Here is a 21,160-nt window from a genome sequence, read left to right as displayed (position 1 = left end):
ACATAAAAACCCAAAACTTATGTGGCATGGGCAGGAGGGAAACTATGGACAAAATGATTAAACAGGCATGGCATGGCATGAAGGAATTGTAGGTAAAATCGCCAGGCTGACTCCCTGGCAACTTTCGGTTTAAATAATAGACATGATTAGTGAAAACCGGTGTGCGAGTGCAAAACGTGAGACAGGTGCGTGACAGGTGAAAACTAATGGGTTGCTATGGTGACAAAACAAACAAAAGTGCACAGAGTCCAAAAGCAAAACCGAACATGACTAAAACAAAACATGATCACACAGACATGACAGAGCCTCCCTTAAGGACAGATACCAGATGTCCAGAAAAATGAAAACAAAACAATGATCAATAGCCATGGGAGGGCAGGAGGGGGACATGGCGGTGGGTCGCCAGACCACGTGTCCCCGTATCCACGGGGGCAGAGTTAGGTGGCGGCGACGCGTAGAGGCCCGCTGTACCCGTGGCCGACAAGAAGATCGGTGCACCTGGCTTGGTGTACGACCAGGTAACGGCCACATCCGTGGCCGAAGAGGAGGTCGGCGCCCTTGGCGTGGTGGACGACCACGTAGTGGCCACATCCTTGGCCGACGAGGAGGCGGACGAGTCGTCATCATCGTAGGCGGTGAAGTTTGGCATGGAGCTGCACCTGGCGACACTGGAGCTTGGCGGCGTGGAGCTGCTACTGGCGGCACTGGAGCTTGGCGGCATGGAGCAGCTACTGGTGGCACTGGAGCTTGGCGGCGTGGAGCAGCTACTGGTGGCACTGGAGCCTGGCGGCGTGTTGCAGCTACTGGCGGCGCTGGAGCTTGGCGGCGTGTTGCAGCTACTGGTAGTACTGGAGCTTGGCGGCGTGGTGCAGCTACTGGTGGCACTGGAACTTGGCGTGATGCAGCTACTGGTGGCACTGGAGCTTGGCATGGTGCAGCTACTGGAGTTTGGCGTGGTGCAGGCACTGGAGCTTGGCGTGGTGCAGGCACTGGAACTTGGCGTGGTGCAGGCACTGGAACTTGGTGTGGAGCAGGTAATGGAGCTTGGCGTGGAGGATGCACTGGAGCTGGAGCCCGGCATGGTGCAGGCACTGGAATTAACCGTGGGCTTGGACTTGGTGCTAGCCGTGGACTTGGTGCTAGCCATTGACTTGGTGCTAGCCGTGGACTCGGATTTGGTGGTAGCCGTGGACTTGGTGGTAGCCGTGGACTTGGTGCTAGTCGTGGACTTGGACTTGGTGCTAGCCTTAGACTTGGTGCTAGCCTTGGACTTGGTGCTAACTGTGGTCCTAGCTTTGGAGCAGCGACAGGTGCTAGCCATGGTGCAGCTAGCCGTACGACAGGTGGAGGTGACCTAGCTGGGGGTTGCGGCTTGGCAGGCCGAAAGACCGGTGGTGGTGGCCGGACTGGAGGTTGTGGCTTAGCAGGCCGAAAGGCCGGTGGCGGCGGGCGGGCACGCGGCTGTGGCTTGGCAGGCAGAAGAACTGGTGGTGGCGGTTCAAAGAGCGGATAACAAACGCGCTCACCGTGGTCTGGAACCGTCTTTTGGGGTGGGTGAAGGGAAGTCAGGAGGGGGGCAGAATCCTCCCCTTTAAATTGTCATAAAATAATTTTTTCTACCTGGGATTGAGTGGGTGAAAAAAAAAAGGAATCTTGTGATGAGGGCGGGGCTTAAGTATTGGGGGGCGGGGAATGAAATTTGGATGGCTGTGACTGATTAGACCTGATGTTCAAAATCATGTTCTGATAATGTTTGATCATGGTTATGGGGTCTTTGGTTTGGGGTGACTGATCAAAAGAAAAATAATCCAGAAAAAAAAAAAATCCTGGTCTTTGACGTCATCTGGGCGAAGCCAGGCTGTCTACTGCTTGCTTCCGCCCGTAGGGGGAGGAGTTTGTGGGAGGTGCGTGGCCTGCCGGCTCGGAGAAGCCTTTCCTGGGGGCTTTCGCTTTTGACGGCGTTTCCGGGACGGGAGCGACGCGCCGATCGGCACCAGCTTGCCTTCTTTTCCCCACATCATTCCCCTGCGCTCCCTGGGGGAAAAGCGCAGAATTTCCGCCTCCAAAGCGCGCAGGACCTCCCAAGAAGCATCCATCTCGTCCATCTCGTCCAACTCTCTTGCGGAAAAACTGGTTGTTTGCTGGCAACTTTCTGTCTGACCGTTGGTTTTACCAGAAGGCAAAGGAAAGTTGGTGCGGCAAGGCGTGAATGTAAGTACATATTTATTTATTACACTAACAAACTACAAAAAAAGAAGCAAACAAAAGGCGCACACAATCGCGGAGAACAAACTTGACTTTAAAAACAAAACAAAAAATAGCACAAAGGCAAAACTATGGACAAAAGACTAGATAACTGTGACATAAAAAACAAAAACTTACGTGGGATGGGCAGGAGGGAAATTATGGCCAGAATGATTAAACAGGCATAGCATGGCATGAAAGAAGTATAGGTAATGTCGACAGGCTGACTCCCTTAGGCACGGAATGCCTAAGGAGTTTTTACGATTGCTCACGCATATGGAAAATTAGAGGGAACATTGTTTGAGGATGTCCATAATACGCCGATAGGGAGAAGTTTTTATTTACACAATGAGTCGGGTGTGTCTTGACCTCCGCGGCGGAGGCTCCGCCGAGCCCCTGAAGCCGACTCACTGAACCCCTAGCGTTCGATCGAACCCAGGTTAAGAACCACTGCATTGTGTGTTATGTAGCCCAAACTGAAGTCTTTTAAAATTGAAAAAAAAAAAAAACATACCCTGCAAGCATGTTCAAAATCATGACCATTGTCCAAGTTGTCAATGTTTTTTATTAATCTTAATTTAAGGCAATCCATTACAAAGCATTTCACAAACCACAGCATGACGACAATCATGTCCAACACTTGGTTTGGAAATAATTCAGCATGCAAGTCAGAGACCGAGAGAGGTATGTAAACAACCTGGGATAGAAGAGGAGCAGTGGCAAAAACCAGTACAGTATGTGTCTCTGAGGAACGGAATGGGACCAGAGCAGAGATGCAACATGCTTGAGATGCTCGTTATCGCCAAAGAAGCATCCCAAGGAACAAGTCAAGCATATGGCCGATGTGCTAATAGGGTGAAATGATGGCAGGCTACCCAACTTGCTGCGATTTTTGGCACACACATGCACAAGGTCTAAAGATGTCAAGTTCGAATGAGCACATTTTTGGCACTGAACATTCCGTACAGTGGGGTTACTGTATGTACACAATTAGAAATAACATGAAAGGGTGGAGGGCGGGGGTAATAACTGAACTTACTGACATCTTCATTCTAAAATGACTATTTTTCACATTTGCATAAGTGTCAAGTAGGTTCTTAGAGTCTTGGTACTTAAAACAGACTAAGTCTACTTTAAATGAGAGAAGTACTGGTTACATGCATGATGTGCACACATAGAGAAAATAATTAAGTATAATTTCGAACAGAATTCAGGACCTTGTGTGGGGAAATTGTGTTTGATGTTAAAATAACTTCACCGGATATTTTAAACCGCAAGGTTTCTCGCTTATAATTCTTAATGTGCTTGGGTGGCTTTTCGTAGAGGTATTCTGGTATTTATATATGGTACGTAACAAAAATTGCATGGCCTCATATTTCAAAAGAATAAATATGTTATGTTTGTGTCTTCTTGTAGAGATATATCACGTCATAGTTAGGGAATACAAGTATGTAGTAGGGTGTGTGAGGTGTTATCAGAAATTTTGTATTTGCATTAAATGGCTAACAAAACCAATCCTATGCACAAAATTACCACGTATTCTCAAACAACGCGACAAATAGTTACAAATGAGCAATATATGTGTTTTTAATAAAAACAAATGCATGTTTTCTCCTTCCTCGAGGCAAACAACACAATTTCCCCAGTTGAACTGTAAACAGGTCTTGACTAGGAGTACTGTAACAGGCTCAGCCATACTGTTACCTTACATTATATAATATTACTAGTGATGAGCAGGAAGTACAAAAAAGTACACAGCACGTGTGTTACCTCCACTTACTTGCTCAACAGTTTTATCCTTAGCATCGTGTGCATCTTCATCGTGAGAGAATAACACCTGGCTAAGAGAATTTGGATATGTTTCCATATTACAGGCACATTTGGATCACATGACTGAGAGAAACTAGTCAAAACAATGGCGGTGTTGGTTGAACAACTGTCTTATTCAGTCCTATATGTGCATCTTAATAACATGTTCGGAAAAATAATAGCATGAACTCCTCCTGTACAATATTGAAGTAAAAGCAATATGCGGCGTCTTATACTACTCAATGTGTAGTTTTACTTGAAAAAATATAATTTTTTTTATCATGGAGAACTACCTTGTAGCTACAGTACTTGTGTTCGGCGTGATCAGCAAAGAATGCAATGGTCAAATATTTCATTAAGTTTTGCAACAATGTTAGTTTAGAGTCAGTTTTAAATGAACAAACACGATTCCAGACAATGACTCAAAACCTAAATCGTGTGATTTGTTTGCTTGATTTAATATTTTTTCCTGTGCACCATATACTAACAAGTAAAAAGGTGTGTGTTGTTTGTAAACATACGCGTTTTTGATAAATAGCATTAGAATACATTAATAACATACTATTTCTAATCACTGCCTTCCAGCTGTGAACTCATTCTGCGGTTGGTTCATTTCAAAACAATAATGTTTAGCTTATTAATATAATGTCCATTGTGCTTTTGCTGTGGGTAGTAATTAGTGCAGTGTTTTGATAGAAATACTAGAAATAGGTATACTTGTAATTAGAAGAAGAAGACAGGGTACTGGAATTGTAACTTGCATTCAAAAAATGGTCAGACAATTCATAAAATGCTGAATATATATTACATGCTATTTTTATATTACAGTCTTTATCAAAGTAGAAATCGGGATGTATTTTCTATATTATTATAAGATAAAATATACGATGGAAAACTCCAGGTAAACTATGATTTTTGAACCCCCCCACCCACCGTCTAAAACCCTGTTTAAAGAGAATAAATAATTACTGCAATACATAAATAAATTAGTATACATATGATCTTCTAAATCAATACACGTCAATTGCAAATGTATCACAAACATGATACACACTGGCACATTAATTATGCCCTTCCTATGTATTCTCTCGCTATCTGTGACATCACTCACCACTTTGACAGCAAACAATGACGGCACCTAACGGCTCCTCTGAGTGCCCTCTCGGCCTCCAACGGGAGTCAAGTGCCAAAACTCTTCCATCTTCCTCCTGCAGGTGCCCCCAAAACTCCAAATCCCTTTGCTCCAAAATAGAAAATGGAGTCTCATCTCTGTTGGTTTGACTAACGGTACATGAGGGGGCGGGGCTTCAGACGGAGTTGGTTTGGAAATGGTTGTGGGGCAAGTAAGCCGGTGGGACTGTGTTAGGTTTAATGGCTCTGCTCTTCATGTAGGAGATGAGCTGGTCCGGGATTTCGGCCAGTACGTCCTTAGCCAGGCGGGCCATGCTCAGAACGTGGTTGCCTGTGCGGTCCATGTAGTCCCTGAATGGGACAAACTGGTGTGTTGGAGGAGAAACCAGTGAGAAGAAAAAGAAGAAGAAATATGAGAAGATGATGAGTCTACCTGGCTGCATTGCTAATTTTTGCAAGAAATGTTCTGCTGTTAAAAGAAAATAGTCAGTCTTCCGTAATGTTACCCATCATGCACATTTGTTATGTAAAGCAGGAAATATTTTCCCTCTGGCTCTCATCAAAGGCAGATATTTTCCCTCCCCCTCTTCTTTATCTCTCCTGCTTGCGTCTTTGTTTTGTCTAGTCTTAACTTTATTGTAAACAATGGAATTGATCAACTTTGCTCTCGATGAAATTGTCAAGATCTTGGGTTGGGGGGAACCGCGGAGAGCCGCGTGCCTGGCAACCCCTTTAGTGAAAGACGTAAAAAACGTCAGAATCAGAGATGTCCGATAATGGCTTTTTTGCCGATATTCGATATTCTGATATAGTCCAACTCTTAATTACTGATTCCGATATCAACTGATACCGATATATACAGTCATGGAATCAACACATTATTATGCCTAATTTTGTTGTGATGCCCCGCTGGATGCATTAAACAATATAACAGGGTTTTCCAAAATAAATAAACTCAAGTTATGGAAAAGAAATGCCAACATGGCACTGCCATATTTATTATTGGAGTCACAAAAGTGCATTATTTTTTTAAGATGCCTCAAAACAGCAGCTAGAAATTTGGGACATGCTTTCCCTGAGAGATCATGAGGAGGTTGGGGTGGGCAGGGTTGAGGTGGGGGGAGGGGTCTGTGGGGTAGTTGGGGTTGTATATTGTAGCATCCCAGAAGAGTTAGTGCTGCAAAGGGTTCTGGGTGTTTATTCTGTTGTGTTTATGTTGTGTTACGGTGCGGCTGTTCTCCTGAAATGTGTTTGTCATTCTTGTTTGGTGTGGGTTCACAGTGTGGCGTATATTTGTAGCAGTGTTAAAGTTGTTAATACGGCCACCCTCAGTGTGACCTGTATGGGTGTTGACCAAGTATGCATGCATTCACTTGTGTGTGTGAAAAGCCGTAGATATTATGTGATTGGGCTGGCACGCAAAGGCAGTGCCTTAAAGGCACGCCCCCAATATTGTTATCTGGGTGGAAATTCGGAGAAATTCGGGAGAATGTTTGCCTTCGGAGATTTTCGGGAGTGGCACTACAATTCGGGAGTCCCCTGGGAAAATCGGGAGGGTTGGCATACGCAACTGCTCTGTACTTCTCCCGACGTCCATGTACCACTCTGTACAGCGGTGTTTTAAAAATTATAAATTTCACTTTTTGAAACCAATACCGATAATTTGCTATATTACGTTTTAAAGCATTTATCGGCCGATAATATCGGCAGTCCAATATTCTTGGACATCTCTTATCAAAATCATATCATAACAGGACATCTGATGATTGGTAAGCGTTGCCCTGGTGTATCGACAAATTAGAAGATGCTGGCGGCCGTTCAAGGTACCCTTGAGCGGCCACAAATGATTGGAAGGTGCGGACAGAACTCTGAGTGCTCAGATTTTTGTGATTTTGGACTTTGCTCTGGATTGTAAAGTATGATGAATTTGAGGACCAGAAATAGAAAATATGAGTGAAATCTTTAAATTTGTTTTCGCCCGTTAAAACACAAACATTGTAATCTGAATCGTTTACCCTGGCTGCAAGCAACCTCGCAATGTCGTTGCTTCAAGACCCCCTAGGGTCCAGTGCAACAAAGATGCAACAAACGTCTTCCTTTTCTCTTATGGACACACACCTGTTGTTTCTTGACATTTGTTGGACTGACTGGCTGTGTTATTGCATTTGTAAGCGCACCAATGTTGCTGAACAACACCGTTCTGTAGGCTTACACACACACACGTAACTACTGAAAATACACGACACACACACACACATGCTACAACCCACACATCCCACACCTTGGACGCTTCACCCCACACGGTATAACGGAAAATAGAGCTGCGCCCCTAGTGGCGGCAGCTTCAGGTCGGATGCATGCCCCCTCCCCCTTTGTTGCAAGTGTCGAGTTGTATGTCGTAATATCAATCAATCAATGTTTACTTATATAGCCCTAAATCACTAGTGTCTCAAAGGGCTGCACAAACCACCACGACATCCTCGGTAGGCCCACATAAGGGCAAGGAAAACTCACACCCAGTGGGACATTGGTGACAATAATGACCCAGTGGGACGTCGGTGACAATGATGACTATGAGAACCTTAGAGAGGAGGAAAGCAATGGATGTCGAGCGGATCTAACATGATACTGTGAAAGTTCAATCCACAATGGATCCAACACAGTCGCGAGAGTCCAGTCCAAAGAGGATCCAAGACACAGCAGCGAGAGTCCCGTTCACAGCGGAGCCAGCAGGAAACCATCCCAAGCGTAGGCGGACCAGCAGCGCAGAGATGTCCCCAGCCGATACACAGGCGAGCAGTACATGGCCACCGGATCGGACCGGACCCCCTCCACACGGGAGAGTGGGACATAGAAGAAAAAGAAAAGAAACGGCAGATCAACTGGTCTAAAAAGGGAGTCTATTTAAAGGCTAGAGTATACAAATGAGTTTTAAGGTGAGACTTAAATGCTTCTACTGATGTATATGTGCATTGCTTGCGGTTCTTTTCCTGGTCTCTAACTAACCAACTGTAATCCCCCGTTAGAATTGAGTATCGGAGGCTTAGAAATTTAGTTTTTTTTTTTTTTCTCAAAAAAAACATTTTCAACAATGTATTTCCCAGTAATTCACTTTTTCCCCCCACAAAATATTCATAACATTAAATTCAAGTTTCATCAAAAGCGTATAAAAATAGATTTGCATAGATAAATTGTGACAAAAATGTGTAAGTAAAGGTTCCAAATAAACATTCTGCCGGGAGCCCCAATTTCTAAGTGACATACAGCAACTCCCATGAATTGAATTACTAGTGGGAACTTCATAATAATTATTTAGTCATTTGTACACCTTTGAGTTACAGTTCTTATATGACCTCTTTTCATTGGCACTCATGGAGGGCGGACCCTCCCCTTTCCTTTCCTCTCCCTTATCTCTCCTGCTTGCTTCTTTGTCTTGTCTTGGTCGTGGGGGTACTGGAGCCTATGGCAGCAGCACTCGGGCGGAAAGCGGGTAAACTCTGGACACCGGGATGGGTGGATTGGCAACACTATAATTGGCCCGAGTGTGTGAATTTGAGTGGGGATGTTATCTCTCTATATTTTATTTTTATTTCAATTAACAATATATTTTTCTCTTTATTGTTTTTTATTCTTCTGTTTACCTAAATATTATTGTTGAGGCCTAAATGCAACACAATTTGAGTTTCATGTGTAGGGATGGGTACCAAATCCAGTACTTGTATATGTGAACAACATATTCCGTTGGTTGTTCTGATTCATGTAAAATCAAAAAAACGCTACTAATTTTAAATACCTGGGTTGCAAGAAACGTTACGTCCTGTTGGCACGGCTCAAGTACTTGGTGGGAAAACAGGTGTATACATAGCAGACAGCTTATAGATAATGTTTCAATTTTCCATGCCAACAAAGCAAGAATCCCTGACACAAAGCGCTCAAAAAATAAGACTCCGGTTTTCAAACAAGTTCGATGACATTAGATATGTCATGCGCATGCTACTGGTTAACATTGGCAATTTCAACACCTCAAAATGCGGTGATCAAAAATACAACTAAGATACAGGTTAAAATCAAACAGTTGGCATGTAATGAGTATAGTACTTGCAATATAAACACTTTGCAGGGCTCAACAAAGGACAAGCACGGCACATTGAACTTATTGCAATGGACTACTTCCTGGCTCAGGCAACACATTGGGGACGGACTGTAATGAATGCATACTTGCAAGTGACACTCACAAATGTAAAAACAAAAACAAAGATGTAAACAACTCTACAGCACAGTAATCATTATAAATACAGTGCAAATGTTGTATACAAAAACATATATTTTATCATTGACAGGTACTGGGAATTGGTAATGTATCGGTTCAAATGTAGTAGGTACCCATTTTTAGTCATGTGTTCTGGTCACATTAGAAGATCTGTGTCTTATAATGGTTGTAGTAAGATATTTTTTAATTTATTTGAGCTACATCCGAATCCTTAACTATTATTTCACCTGTACAATGTCTCTCTCTGCAAGTTTTCCACGTGAGGAAATCCTGATGTCATCACCATCCAGCTCCACCATGGCTGCAACAGGAGCAGAATTCACTTTACTTACCCCTCTTATTGATGATATACATTTAGTGGGTACAACATTAGCCACACTTAGCAAGAGAAATACAAGTGATATACAGGGGGTCCTGGATTTATGGCGTTCCATGTTATGACAAATTTGTAGTAACAAAGGCACTCCCAGAAAGAGAACTAATACAGTACATAGGGGAAGTAGTACGTACAGTAGAGTACTATGCAGACGGTGAAATTTAGTAATTATTACAATATACGCCACACACACATTTCCCATCCCCCATCCAACGCCCTTGACGCAAATCCGTTAGGGGAGATGGATGGATGGGCAGCACCTGAACAGCTGCAACCTGCCACTGTAGCCCCTACTCCCTCCCCTCTGTTGCTAGATATCTCGATATGTATGTTGTAATATGTATACGTGCTTTGCTATGGAGGTTTTTTTTTCCCACTCCAGACTGTCTAGATTGAATTATTTTACTCATCCTTCCCCAGTGTTTACCTTTTTCCCATCTTTTACGGGGCGCTTTGTGGCGACCCATCAGTTCTGTAACCCTGTACACTGTTTGTTTGGCCAATCTTGAACAGGTTTGTGCTGAAAACAAAGTTTTGTTGTATTTGTGCATTGACAATAAAGACCTTAATGGAAGAGATTTATATAGTTTAGTTTAGTTTATTAGTGCTTTTAGAGACACTCAAAGTACTTCACAGAGAACTGAAAACCCATTTTTTATCACATTCATAATACAAACCCAGTTTCCATATGAGTTGGGAAATTGTGTTGGATGTAAATATAAATAGAATACAATTATTTGCAAATCATTTTCAACCCATATTCTGTTGAATATGCTACAAAGACAACATATTTGATGTTCAAACTGAAAAACATTGTTTTTGTTGCAAATAATCATTAACTTTAGAATTTGATGCCAGCGACACATGACAGAGAAGTTGGGAAAGGTGGCAATATATACTGATAAAGTTGAAAAATGCTCATCAAACACTTATTTGTAACATCCCACAGGTGTGCAGGCTAATTGAGAACAGGTTAGTGCCATGATTGGGTATAAAAGCAGCTTCCATGAAATGCTAAGTAATTCACAAACAAGGATGGGGCGAGGGTCACCATTTGTAAGCAAATTGTCAAACAGTTTTAGAACAACCTTTCTCAACAAGTTATTGCAAGGAATTCAGGGATTTTAACATCCACGGTCCATAAAATCATCAAAAGGTTCAGAGAATCTGAAGAAATAACTGCACATAAGTGATGATATTACGGGCCTTTGATCCCTCAGGCGGTACTGCATAAAAAACCGACATCAGTGTGTAAAGGATATCACCACATGTACTCAGGAACAATTCATAAAACCACTGTCAGTAACTACAGTTGGTTGCTACATCTGTAAGTGCAAGTTAAAACTCTGCTATGCTAAGCAAAACCCATTTATCAACAACACCAAGGAACGGCGCTGGCTTTGCTGGGCCCGATCTCATCTAAGACGGACTGATGCAAAGTGGAAAAGTGTTCTGTGGTCTGCAGTCCAGACCTGTCTCCCATCGAAAAAGTGTGGCGTATTATGAAGCGTAAAATACGACAGCGGGTACCCCGGACTGTTGAACGACTAAAGTTCTACATAAAACAAGAATTGCAAAATAATTCCACTTTCAAAGCTTCAACAATTACTTTCCTAAGTTCCCAAACGTTTATTGAGTGTTGTTAAAAGAAAAGGTGATGTAACACAGGGGTGAACATGGCCTTTCCCAACTACTTTGTCAAGTGTTGCAGCCATGAAATTCTAAGTTAATGATTTGTTGCAAAAAAAATTAAGTTTATGAGTTTGAACATCAAATATGTTGTCTTTGTAGTGCATTCAACATAATATAGGTTGAAAATGATTTGCAAATCATTGTATTCCGTTTATGTTTACATCTAACACAATTTCCCAACTCATATGGAAACATGGTTCGTATGATGGAGGAAAGCTACGTTGGTAGCCAAATTTGTCCTGGGGTAGATTGAAGCAAGTGTGGCTGCCAACTTGCGCCTACAGTCCCTCTGTCCACCACTAAGCACTTATTCAGGTTGATAACCAGTGTGAGCGGCACTGGGAGAAAAGTGGGTAAAGTGTCTTGCCCAAGGACACAACGGCTTTGAATAGGATGGTGGAAGCTGGATTCAAACCAGTAACCCTCAAGTTGCTGGAAGGCTGCTCAACCATCTAAACCACACCGCCCCATAATGCATAGTCCAGTACAGTACAGAAGTAATAGGTATCCGTATCGCTACATTGGAGGACAATGTCACTCATGTTTGTTCTTTTTAGTTCAAGTTTGAGTCACATAAAACACAAAATATTTCTTTTTTCAATAGGAATGTAAACCACATTAGTATTTCCTGCATATATTGTAAGAAGGGATGTGTATATTTTAAGCATATTTAAGATTGCTGCAGAATTTTAAATATATTTTTAAATGATAAAATGTGCGCTTTTTTAATATTTTGTGTAAACAAAACTTTAAGCAATATTTTTTTCTTTCTTGTTGCATAAAACGTTTGAAGATGTACATAGTTAAATGGAGCCCTTACAAGACACAAAAAATGTTATTGCTTAAATCACATTTTAAAAAAACTGCAAATGTAATCAAAAAAGAAAGACAGTGGCGGGCCGTGCGTTTCCCACCTAGGCCTTCAGTGATCTCCGACTGCAATGACTACCTCTATAAAATACCATCATTGACGTCACCACATGATCATTGCTGAAGAAATACCATACAGGAACACATTTACACCCTATTGGGCATTGAAATCCATCAACAGTATACAAAGTGGGTAATTTTCTGGCGCATTTAAAAATCAATTAAAACGCATCAGCAATTTAAACATATACCGTAAATTTCTCTGTTTGGCTGAAGCAACTTCCGGTCAATAAAGTTTGATTCAAAGTACACACTTCTCGAATTAACTACTCTGACCACATGATGGCGACACATACACATGTAACAAGCATGACACACTTTAACAGCAAGAGTTTACAACTTTTAGTTGTAACAGAACAGCTGCTGTCAACAACTTGTGATCTGATTGGCTGTAGCAACTGTCTATCAACTGTATGTCCCCCGACGCCCTCTTTGTTGATTCTGAAGACCCCGGGCAGATTTGGTACAGCATGACAACGTAAGCTAGCCAAATTCTGATTGTATACAAACTAAAACCAAAAACAACAGCACTTAAAAAAACTTTCATCTTTAATTATGATCAACTGGTTATGTTAGGCCAGCAGAGACGGCCTTGCTGGTCTGACGGCACACCACTGCATTTAGACATCATAAAACAAAAGCGGCCAACAGCATTGGCAGTACCTGACTGAAACTACTCAAATGCTGGAACAATAATCAAGGAGAAGGGAGGTATCTTTGTACAATCATATGACCTTCTACTAAGAAAACAACAGTTATTAATATCTAAACAATGTAGTGGTCTCACTCTTGAAAGGTATTCCTCATAATAAGCTTGCCTCTCCCTCCTGGGAACGGCGTGGCACAGTCGGGAGAGTGACTGTGCCCGCAATTGCTGGCACACCCACTGCAATGGTTCAATCCCCACCTTCTGCCATCCTAGTCACGTTCGTTGTGGCCTTGAGCAAGACACTTCACTTTTGCTCCTGATGGGTCCTGGTTAGCGCCTTGCATGGCAGCTCCCGCCACCAGTGTGTGAATGTGTGTGTGAATGGGTGAACGTGGAAATAGTGTCAAAGCGCTTTGAGTTCCTTAAAAAGGTAGAAAAGCGCTATACAAGTAAAAATAAATGGGTTATAAATGGGTTGTACTTGTATAGCGTTTTTTTACCTTCAAGGTACTCAAAGCGCTTTGAGTTCCTTAAAAAGGTAGAAAAGCGCTATACAAGTATAAATAAATGGGTTATAAATGGTTTGTACTTATATAGCGCTTTTCTACCTTCAAGGTATTCAAAGCGCTTTGACACTACTTCCACATTTACACATTCACACACACATTCACACACTGATGGAGGGAGCTGCCATGCAAGGCGCTAACCAGCACCCATCAGGAGCAAGGGTGAAGTGTCTTGCTCAGGACACAACAGACGTGACGAGGTTGGTACTAGGTGGGGATTGAACCAGGGACCCTTGGGTTGAGCACGGCCACTCTGCCCACAGCGCCACGCCGTCCCCATTTACTATTCCTGGAAAGACAACCACAGGGATAAAAGTAAGGAGTTGTTCTCTCTTTTGTATCATCTTTTCCTGTAATTGGTGTATTTAATCTTTTTCCGGTCGTATTTTAAGTCCTTTTTGTATTTTGTGCACATTGTGAGTAACATAATTAGCTGTAATTTAGATATAATTTACAACTTACATGACTGTCGTGAGAACAATACCTGAGGACCCCCTGTATCAAACATTCAGATAATACGAAGACAATAATGCTTTGTTTGGGCTGACACTGTTCAAAAAGTATAAAACTTTGAAACTGTGATGGAAAATGTACACATTTCAGTTGCCGCTCTCACCATCAAACTCAGCTTGGCCGACTCCAACGATGATGATTGACATGGGGAGTTTTGCTGCCTGTCGGGAGCAAGGATGGCAGTCAGTTGCTAGTAAGTCAGGACATTTTTCTACTACACAGTATCTCATACTGCACTTGCTCTTTGTGGTATGTCAGTCTAACTGGAAGCGTGTGGCTCCTCAAAGAAAGAACAGATCAGAAGAATAATGGTCGGGAAGGAATGATAGAAACATAAATGATAGATAAAATGTTAAAAGTTTCATGGCAGTGTTTCACACACACATTATGGTGCAGTTAGTCTCAATTGTCCAGGGCCTGACAGAGAATACATTATTTAGTAATAGGGAGTGTGAACACTATTACAACATTAAACCAGAACTGCATTTAACCGTGCACTTTTCCTATGCTGCTTTTCTAACCTGAAACATGAGTCTGGTGAAAGGTAACATACTTTTTACAATTCAGCTCATATATGTAAAGAGAATGAGGAAATGCATACTGGGATATGCATCATTTCAACAACCATGTTCATTACAATTACAGTACATCTTCTCAAAGTTAAAGTTCAAAGTTAAAGTACCGATGATTGTCACACACGCACTAGGTGCGATAGAATTAACCTCTGCATTCGACCCATCCCCCTTGTCCTTAACCTGGGAGGTTGCGAACAAGGTTTGGTAATTTAACCCCCAATTCCAACCCTTGATGCTGAGTGCCAAGCAGGGAACTAATGGGTTCCATTGTTATAGTCTTTGGTGTGACTCAGCCGGGGTCTGAACTCATGACCTACTGATCTCAGGGCGGACACGATATCCCCATGTGTCATGACTTAAAGGGGACCTACTACTTTTGTTACCTAATGGTCCCCTTTTTTTGTGTATTTAGGATCAGCATAATTCCCGAAAATTTTAAATCAAACCATGAAAGCATGGCAGAAATATTTCTAAAACAATGTTCCCCTCCTTCATACGGCCTTAAAAAGAGACGTTTGTAAAGTTTGTCCCAATTGGAACGTCAGCGGATATCTCCGTAAACAGGAGTTTAACCTGACAAATTTTGCACAATTCCGCCATTGTAGTCCTCTTTGTGGGGCAGACTGGCTCGTACAAGCACATGTATCCTCTTCTGCTGCCATTTCTAATACAAAGTAGCACATAGTTCTAACTTATATCTGTCAGAAGACTCAAGATCAAAGCGCTAAAAACTACAGCATGGATGACGGGAAGAAGACGCAGTAGAAGTGGGGGCACGGAAATGAGACCGTCCGCAAAACGGCGCATCCCGAAGAGATGTTTAGAAAGCGGCTTGAGGATAGTCTAGAAAACATAATCCATGCAAAATAATGTTATAGTCGAGGTTTCTTTGGTTTATCTGTTATACAGTGCTCAATACCGGGCTAGAACGGAATATGTGTAAGGTTAGGATAAAACACATAGGCAATTCCATCCCTACAAGTCTGTTTCGCAGGTTTCCCTGAAGAGCAGGAAAACCTGCGAAACAGGCTTGTAGGGAAGAAATAGCCTCTGAGTTGGGAGTTGTGTTGCCTGCTATTTAAACAAAAATGACTCTGTCCTGAGTCACTTTTAGAGAACAGTGAATCTATACTTCTATACACTGACCAAGGGCCTGTTCTACAACATCCAAATAACAAGTGCTAAATAGTGTGTGCAAAGCATACAATTGTGAGCAATATGCCTTGGTGTATTGCATGTGATCTACTAAGTCTGTGTGCATAATTGTTAACAAGTCCAAAAGTGATGCAAAGCGCTCAATTTAAATGACTGTTTTAGGATACGATAGGACAGGACAGAACAAGGACAGGACAGGACAGGATAGGATAGACTTGAATTCATCCAACAATGAGCACATGTTGTGGTCATTGGACACAAAAATAGGGCAAAACACATGAAAACAAGAGAGAAACATGCTAATGGTGCACTCTGGGAGGTGCTGACCTAATTTTTTAGACATCATAAAAAATGCATATTGTAAGAAGTTTTTTAATATAGGAGAATTATTAATTATACATTTAAATACAAAAAACAAACACCATAAAAAAACAAAACGACATGTTTAATTTTTTTAAAATGTTGGCTTATGACAAATTTGTTATCAGACGAAAGATTCTCTCTTTCAATCGTTTCTCACACCATTTGTGTGTGACTGTACTTTGCTCATGTAAGAGATATAATCCTGGAAAGTATTTACAGAATGGAAAGAATTTACAGCGTTTCACTTTTTCACACATTTTTCTGTTACAGCTTTATTCCAAAAATGTAATACACACAATACCGTAAAATGACAATGCGAATAGGTTTTTATCAAAACAATTTACAAATGTACTAAAAATAAAAAACATGTACAAAAGAATTCACTGCCTTTGCTATATAATTTTGTCTTTTTGAATATGGTGCCCCAAGCTTGGCTTGCCTATCTATTGATTTCCACCCAGGATGTTTCTGTACATTGCGACATTCATTGTTCCCTCTATCCTGACTAGTCTTCCAGTTTCTTCCACTTAAAACCATCCCCACAGCATGATGGTGCCACCACCATGCTTCATTGTAGGGATGATATTGGCCTAATGATGAGCGGTGCCTGGTTTCCTCCAATTGTGATACCTGGCATTCACGCCAAAGAGTTACATTTTTTCTCATCACACTGTAGAACTGTGTTTCTTATAGTCTGAGAGTCTTTCCGGTGCATGTTAGCAAACGTTCTACTAAGAAAGGCCTTCATTCTGGTCACTATACCATACAGGCCTGATTGGTGGATTGCTGCAGAGATGGTTGTCCTTCTGGAAGGTTCTCCTCTCTCCAAAGAGGAATGCTGTAGCTCTGACAGAATGACCATCAGGTTCTTAGTCACCTCCCTGACTAGACTAAAATGAATGCAGCAATGTACAGAGAAAGCCTGGACGAAAACCAACACTTCCCATCCAACCTGATGGAGCTTTAGAGGTGCTGCAAACAGGAATGGGTGAAACTGCCCAAAGATAGGTGAGCCAAGCTTGTGACATTGTATTCAAAAAGACTTGAGACTGTAATTTCTGCCAAAGGTACATCAACAAAGTATGGAGCAAAGACTGTGAATATCTAAATATATGGGGATGGGTTGATTGGCAACACTAAATTGGCCCTAGTTTGTGAATGTGAGTGTGAATGTTGTCTATCTATCTGTGTTGGCCCTGCGATGAAGTGGCGACTTGTCCAGGGTGTACCCCGCCTTCCTCTCGAATGCAGCTGAGATAGGCTCCAGTGACACCCCCCCCCCCCCCCCTGCCCGCGACCCAAAAAGGGACAAGCGGAAGAAAATGAATGGATGGATGGATGTGATTTTTTTTTTAGGTTTTTAGTTTTAAGAAATGTGCATTTTTTTAAAAACAAGACAAAAAAAACTTTTTCACATTATCATTATGGGCTATTGTCTGTATAATCTTTAAAAAAAAAAGACTGTATTCCATTTTGGAATAAGGCTGTAACATAACAAAATGTGGAAAAAGTGAAGCACTGCAAATACAGATGCACTCAGGCTGTTTTGAGATTTGTAAAAAAAAAAAAAAAAAAAAGGTTTGCTAAAATGACTTTGGTAAACTCACTTTTGCAAGATACTGTACATTGCATGTATAATTATTATTATTTATTTATTAGTATATTTCCTCAAGGTTTTTATTTGTTCATCAGTCCCTTCATCTTTTTTAAGCCACAGTTCCAGCTGAATAAAACAAGACCAAAGCACAATGTTTCCCTTTGGCTTTCGTAACCGTTTAATGAGGCAAATGTTTTGTTTGCGCCAACCATTTGAACTTTTTTACATCGAACCTTAACTTAGCTTTTGGCATATTGAATCATTATTTAGTTTTTTTTCCCGAAATGTAGGGCCGTATGGGTGTTTTTTTTATATTTTTTATCAGTGCACCACATGTTACTTAACAACATGTACTTAGTCCACTCAGCACCAGCGTGAAATGATGATACACACTTATGGTAGAAATACATTCACATTTATAAAAGTAGGTCAGCGTTCCTGGAAAAAAAAACTCCCTTGGGGGGAGGTTTGTTACATAGAGAAGTAAACATCTGGGGACATCCCTCCTCTGTTTGTATCCTCCTTCCATTCCTATACATATATTTCCCTCAATGAGACTCGACTGTATAGCGACCTCTGGCTCTGACACCAGATACATACATTCTACTTGATTGCTCGTCAACAGAAGGTACTTATATGCTACATCGGATTCTTACAAAGCATATGGAGCTAAATTATGGAGCCTGCAGCCTTTCCTACCCGGCTTTTGTTGTACGTACAGTAGAATGTCTCTCATTGACACTGGGATATGTGATATAATATCATTCCTTTTGCAATATAAATGTAAACTTAAATTGTATGTTCTGTGTATCTCATAAGAATGAATGTGCTGTTTAATTATTCATGTGTGGCATCTTATATATCAGGAGAAGTGCAATAGTTATTTTAAGCATATATATTCAAGCATGAATTTAAGAATGTTACAGAATTTTACTGATTTTCTTAATGATGGAATGTGTGCTATTTCTATATGTTGTGAAAAAATAAACTTTCAAGCTGTTATTCAAACTGTATTTGTATTTTAAATATTACACAAAATATGAATTGTGTGTAAACATATATATAAATATATATATATATATATATATATATATATATATATATAAATATATATATATATATATATATATATATATATATATATATATACTGTATATATATATATATATATATATATATATACATATATATATATATATATATATATATATATATATTCCTTAGGTCAGGGAAAAAACATGGAGGCTATTTCATCCCTGGAAATAGCCTCCGTGTTTTTCCTTGAACTAAATAAGCTCTGCTTCTTCCTACTCCTTTTCGAACATGTTGAAAAGAGAAACTGGAAATTTTGATGTATCATGTTGTATGTTTGCATGTTCGAAATAAACTCAAACTCAAACTCAAACTCAAAAAATGTTCCACTCTACTCCGGTATTGAGCACTGTTTAACGGAAAAACCACAGTAACCTGGGATATATATACATATGTGTATATATGTATATACATATATATTAGGGCTGCAAATCTTTGGGTGTCCCACGATTCGATTCAATATCGATTCTTGGGCCGCGATTCGATAATATATCATTTTTTTTCGATTCAACACGATTTTCGATTCAAAAACGATATTTTTCAGATTCAAAACGATTCTGTATTCATTCAATACATAGGATTTTAGCATGATCTACCCAGTCTGCTGACATGCTAGCAGAGTAGTAGATTTAAAAAAAAAAAGCTTTGATAATTATAAAGGACAATGTTATATACAGATTGTAATGGTGTAAATTTGATTTAACTATTAAACGAACCAAAAATATGACATATTTTATCTTTGTGAAATCATTGGACACAGTGTGTTGTCAAGCTTATGAGATGCGATGCAAGTGTAAGCCACTGTGACACTATAGTTCTTTTTTTATTTTTATTTTTATACATTTCTAATGAAAATGTCAATGAGGGATTTTTAATCACTGCTATGCTGAAATTATAACTAATATTGATACTGTTATTGATAAAAATAATTTTTGTTTCACTACTTTTGGTTTGTTCTGTGTCGTGTTTGTGTCTCCTGTCAATTGCTCTGTTTATTGCTGGGTCAGGTTTGGTTTTGGAATTGGATTGCATTGTTATGGTATTGCTGTGTAGTGGTTTCTTGGATTGATTAAAAAAAATAATAATAATAAATAAAAAAATCCACCCATCCATCCATTTACTACTGCTTATTCCCTTTGGGGTTGCGGGGGGCGCTGGTGCCTATCTCAGCTACAATTGGGCGGAAGGCGGGGTACACCCTGGACAAGTCACCACACAGACAGACAACATTCACACTCACATTCACACACTAGGGCCAATTTAGTGTTTCTAATCAACCTATCCCCAGGTGCATGTCTTTGGAGGTGGGAGGAAATCGATTTAAAAAAAAAAAGAGAATCGATTCTGAATTGCACAACGTATTCGAATCGATTTTTTCCCACACCCCTAAAATATATATATATATATATATATATATATATATATATATATACACACATATATATATACTGTATATATATATATATATATACGGGGACGGCGTGGCGAAATTGGGAGAGTGGCCGTGCCAGCAATCTGAGGGTTACTGGTTCAATCCCCAACCTCTACCATCCTAGTCACGTCCATCGTGTCCTTGAGCAAGACACTTCACCCTTGCTCCTATTGGGACCTGGTTAGCGCCTTGCATGGCAGCTCAGGCCATCAGCGTGTGAATGTGTGTGAATGGGTGAATGGGGAAATACTGTCAAAGCACTTTAGGCTCCTTAAAAAGGGGTACAAAAGTGCTATACAAGTACAACCATTTACCATTTATATGTATAGTTATATATACATATATATATATATATATATATATATATATATATATATATATATATATATATATATATGTATATATATATATACATATACAGTATATATATATATATATATATGTATATATATATGTATATATGTATATATATATATATATATATACATACATACATACACATATACACCTATATATATATATATATATATATATATATATATATATATATATATACACATATACAAACAGACATTTATAGACAAATATATAAACATGAAACAATGAAATAAAGTGTAATAAATAATATCTGTATGCACATATGTACAAACAAGAACACTATGTATACATATTCAAACAAACCCATTACCTTGACACCCATATTGCACACAGAGTGAAAATTGTGTACACCAAGAAAAAAAATATTGAAAAAATAAAACAAATAAAT

At 40.2% G+C, this 21,160-nt stretch overlaps 1 protein-coding gene across 2 annotated transcripts in view; it reads right to left on the bottom strand.

Moving 5' to 3' along the window:
* Nucleotides 1-2,775: 2,775 nt before the first annotated feature.
* cpne5a (copine Va) overlaps nucleotides 2,776-21,160 on the bottom strand; it is a 266,519-nt gene continuing 248,134 nt past the window's right edge. For both annotated transcript variants that reach the window (XM_061903539.1, XM_061903540.1), the window contains 3 exons: nucleotides 14,284-14,341; nucleotides 9,682-9,755; nucleotides 2,776-5,549 (listed from right to left, as the gene is read on the bottom strand). In XM_061903539.1, the coding sequence (XP_061759523.1) occupies nucleotides 5,361-5,549; nucleotides 9,682-9,755; nucleotides 14,284-14,341 (321 nt within the window). In that variant the 3' untranslated portion in view covers nucleotides 2,776-5,360. The remainder of the gene's footprint in view (nucleotides 5,550-9,681; nucleotides 9,756-14,283; nucleotides 14,342-21,160) is intronic.

This window comes from Nerophis ophidion, linkage group LG06, assembly GCF_033978795.1.
Source record: "Nerophis ophidion isolate RoL-2023_Sa linkage group LG06, RoL_Noph_v1.0, whole genome shotgun sequence".
Lineage (NCBI taxonomy): Eukaryota > Metazoa > Chordata > Actinopteri > Syngnathiformes > Syngnathidae > Nerophis > Nerophis ophidion.
This window is presented reverse-complemented; position numbering and strand designations above follow the sequence as displayed.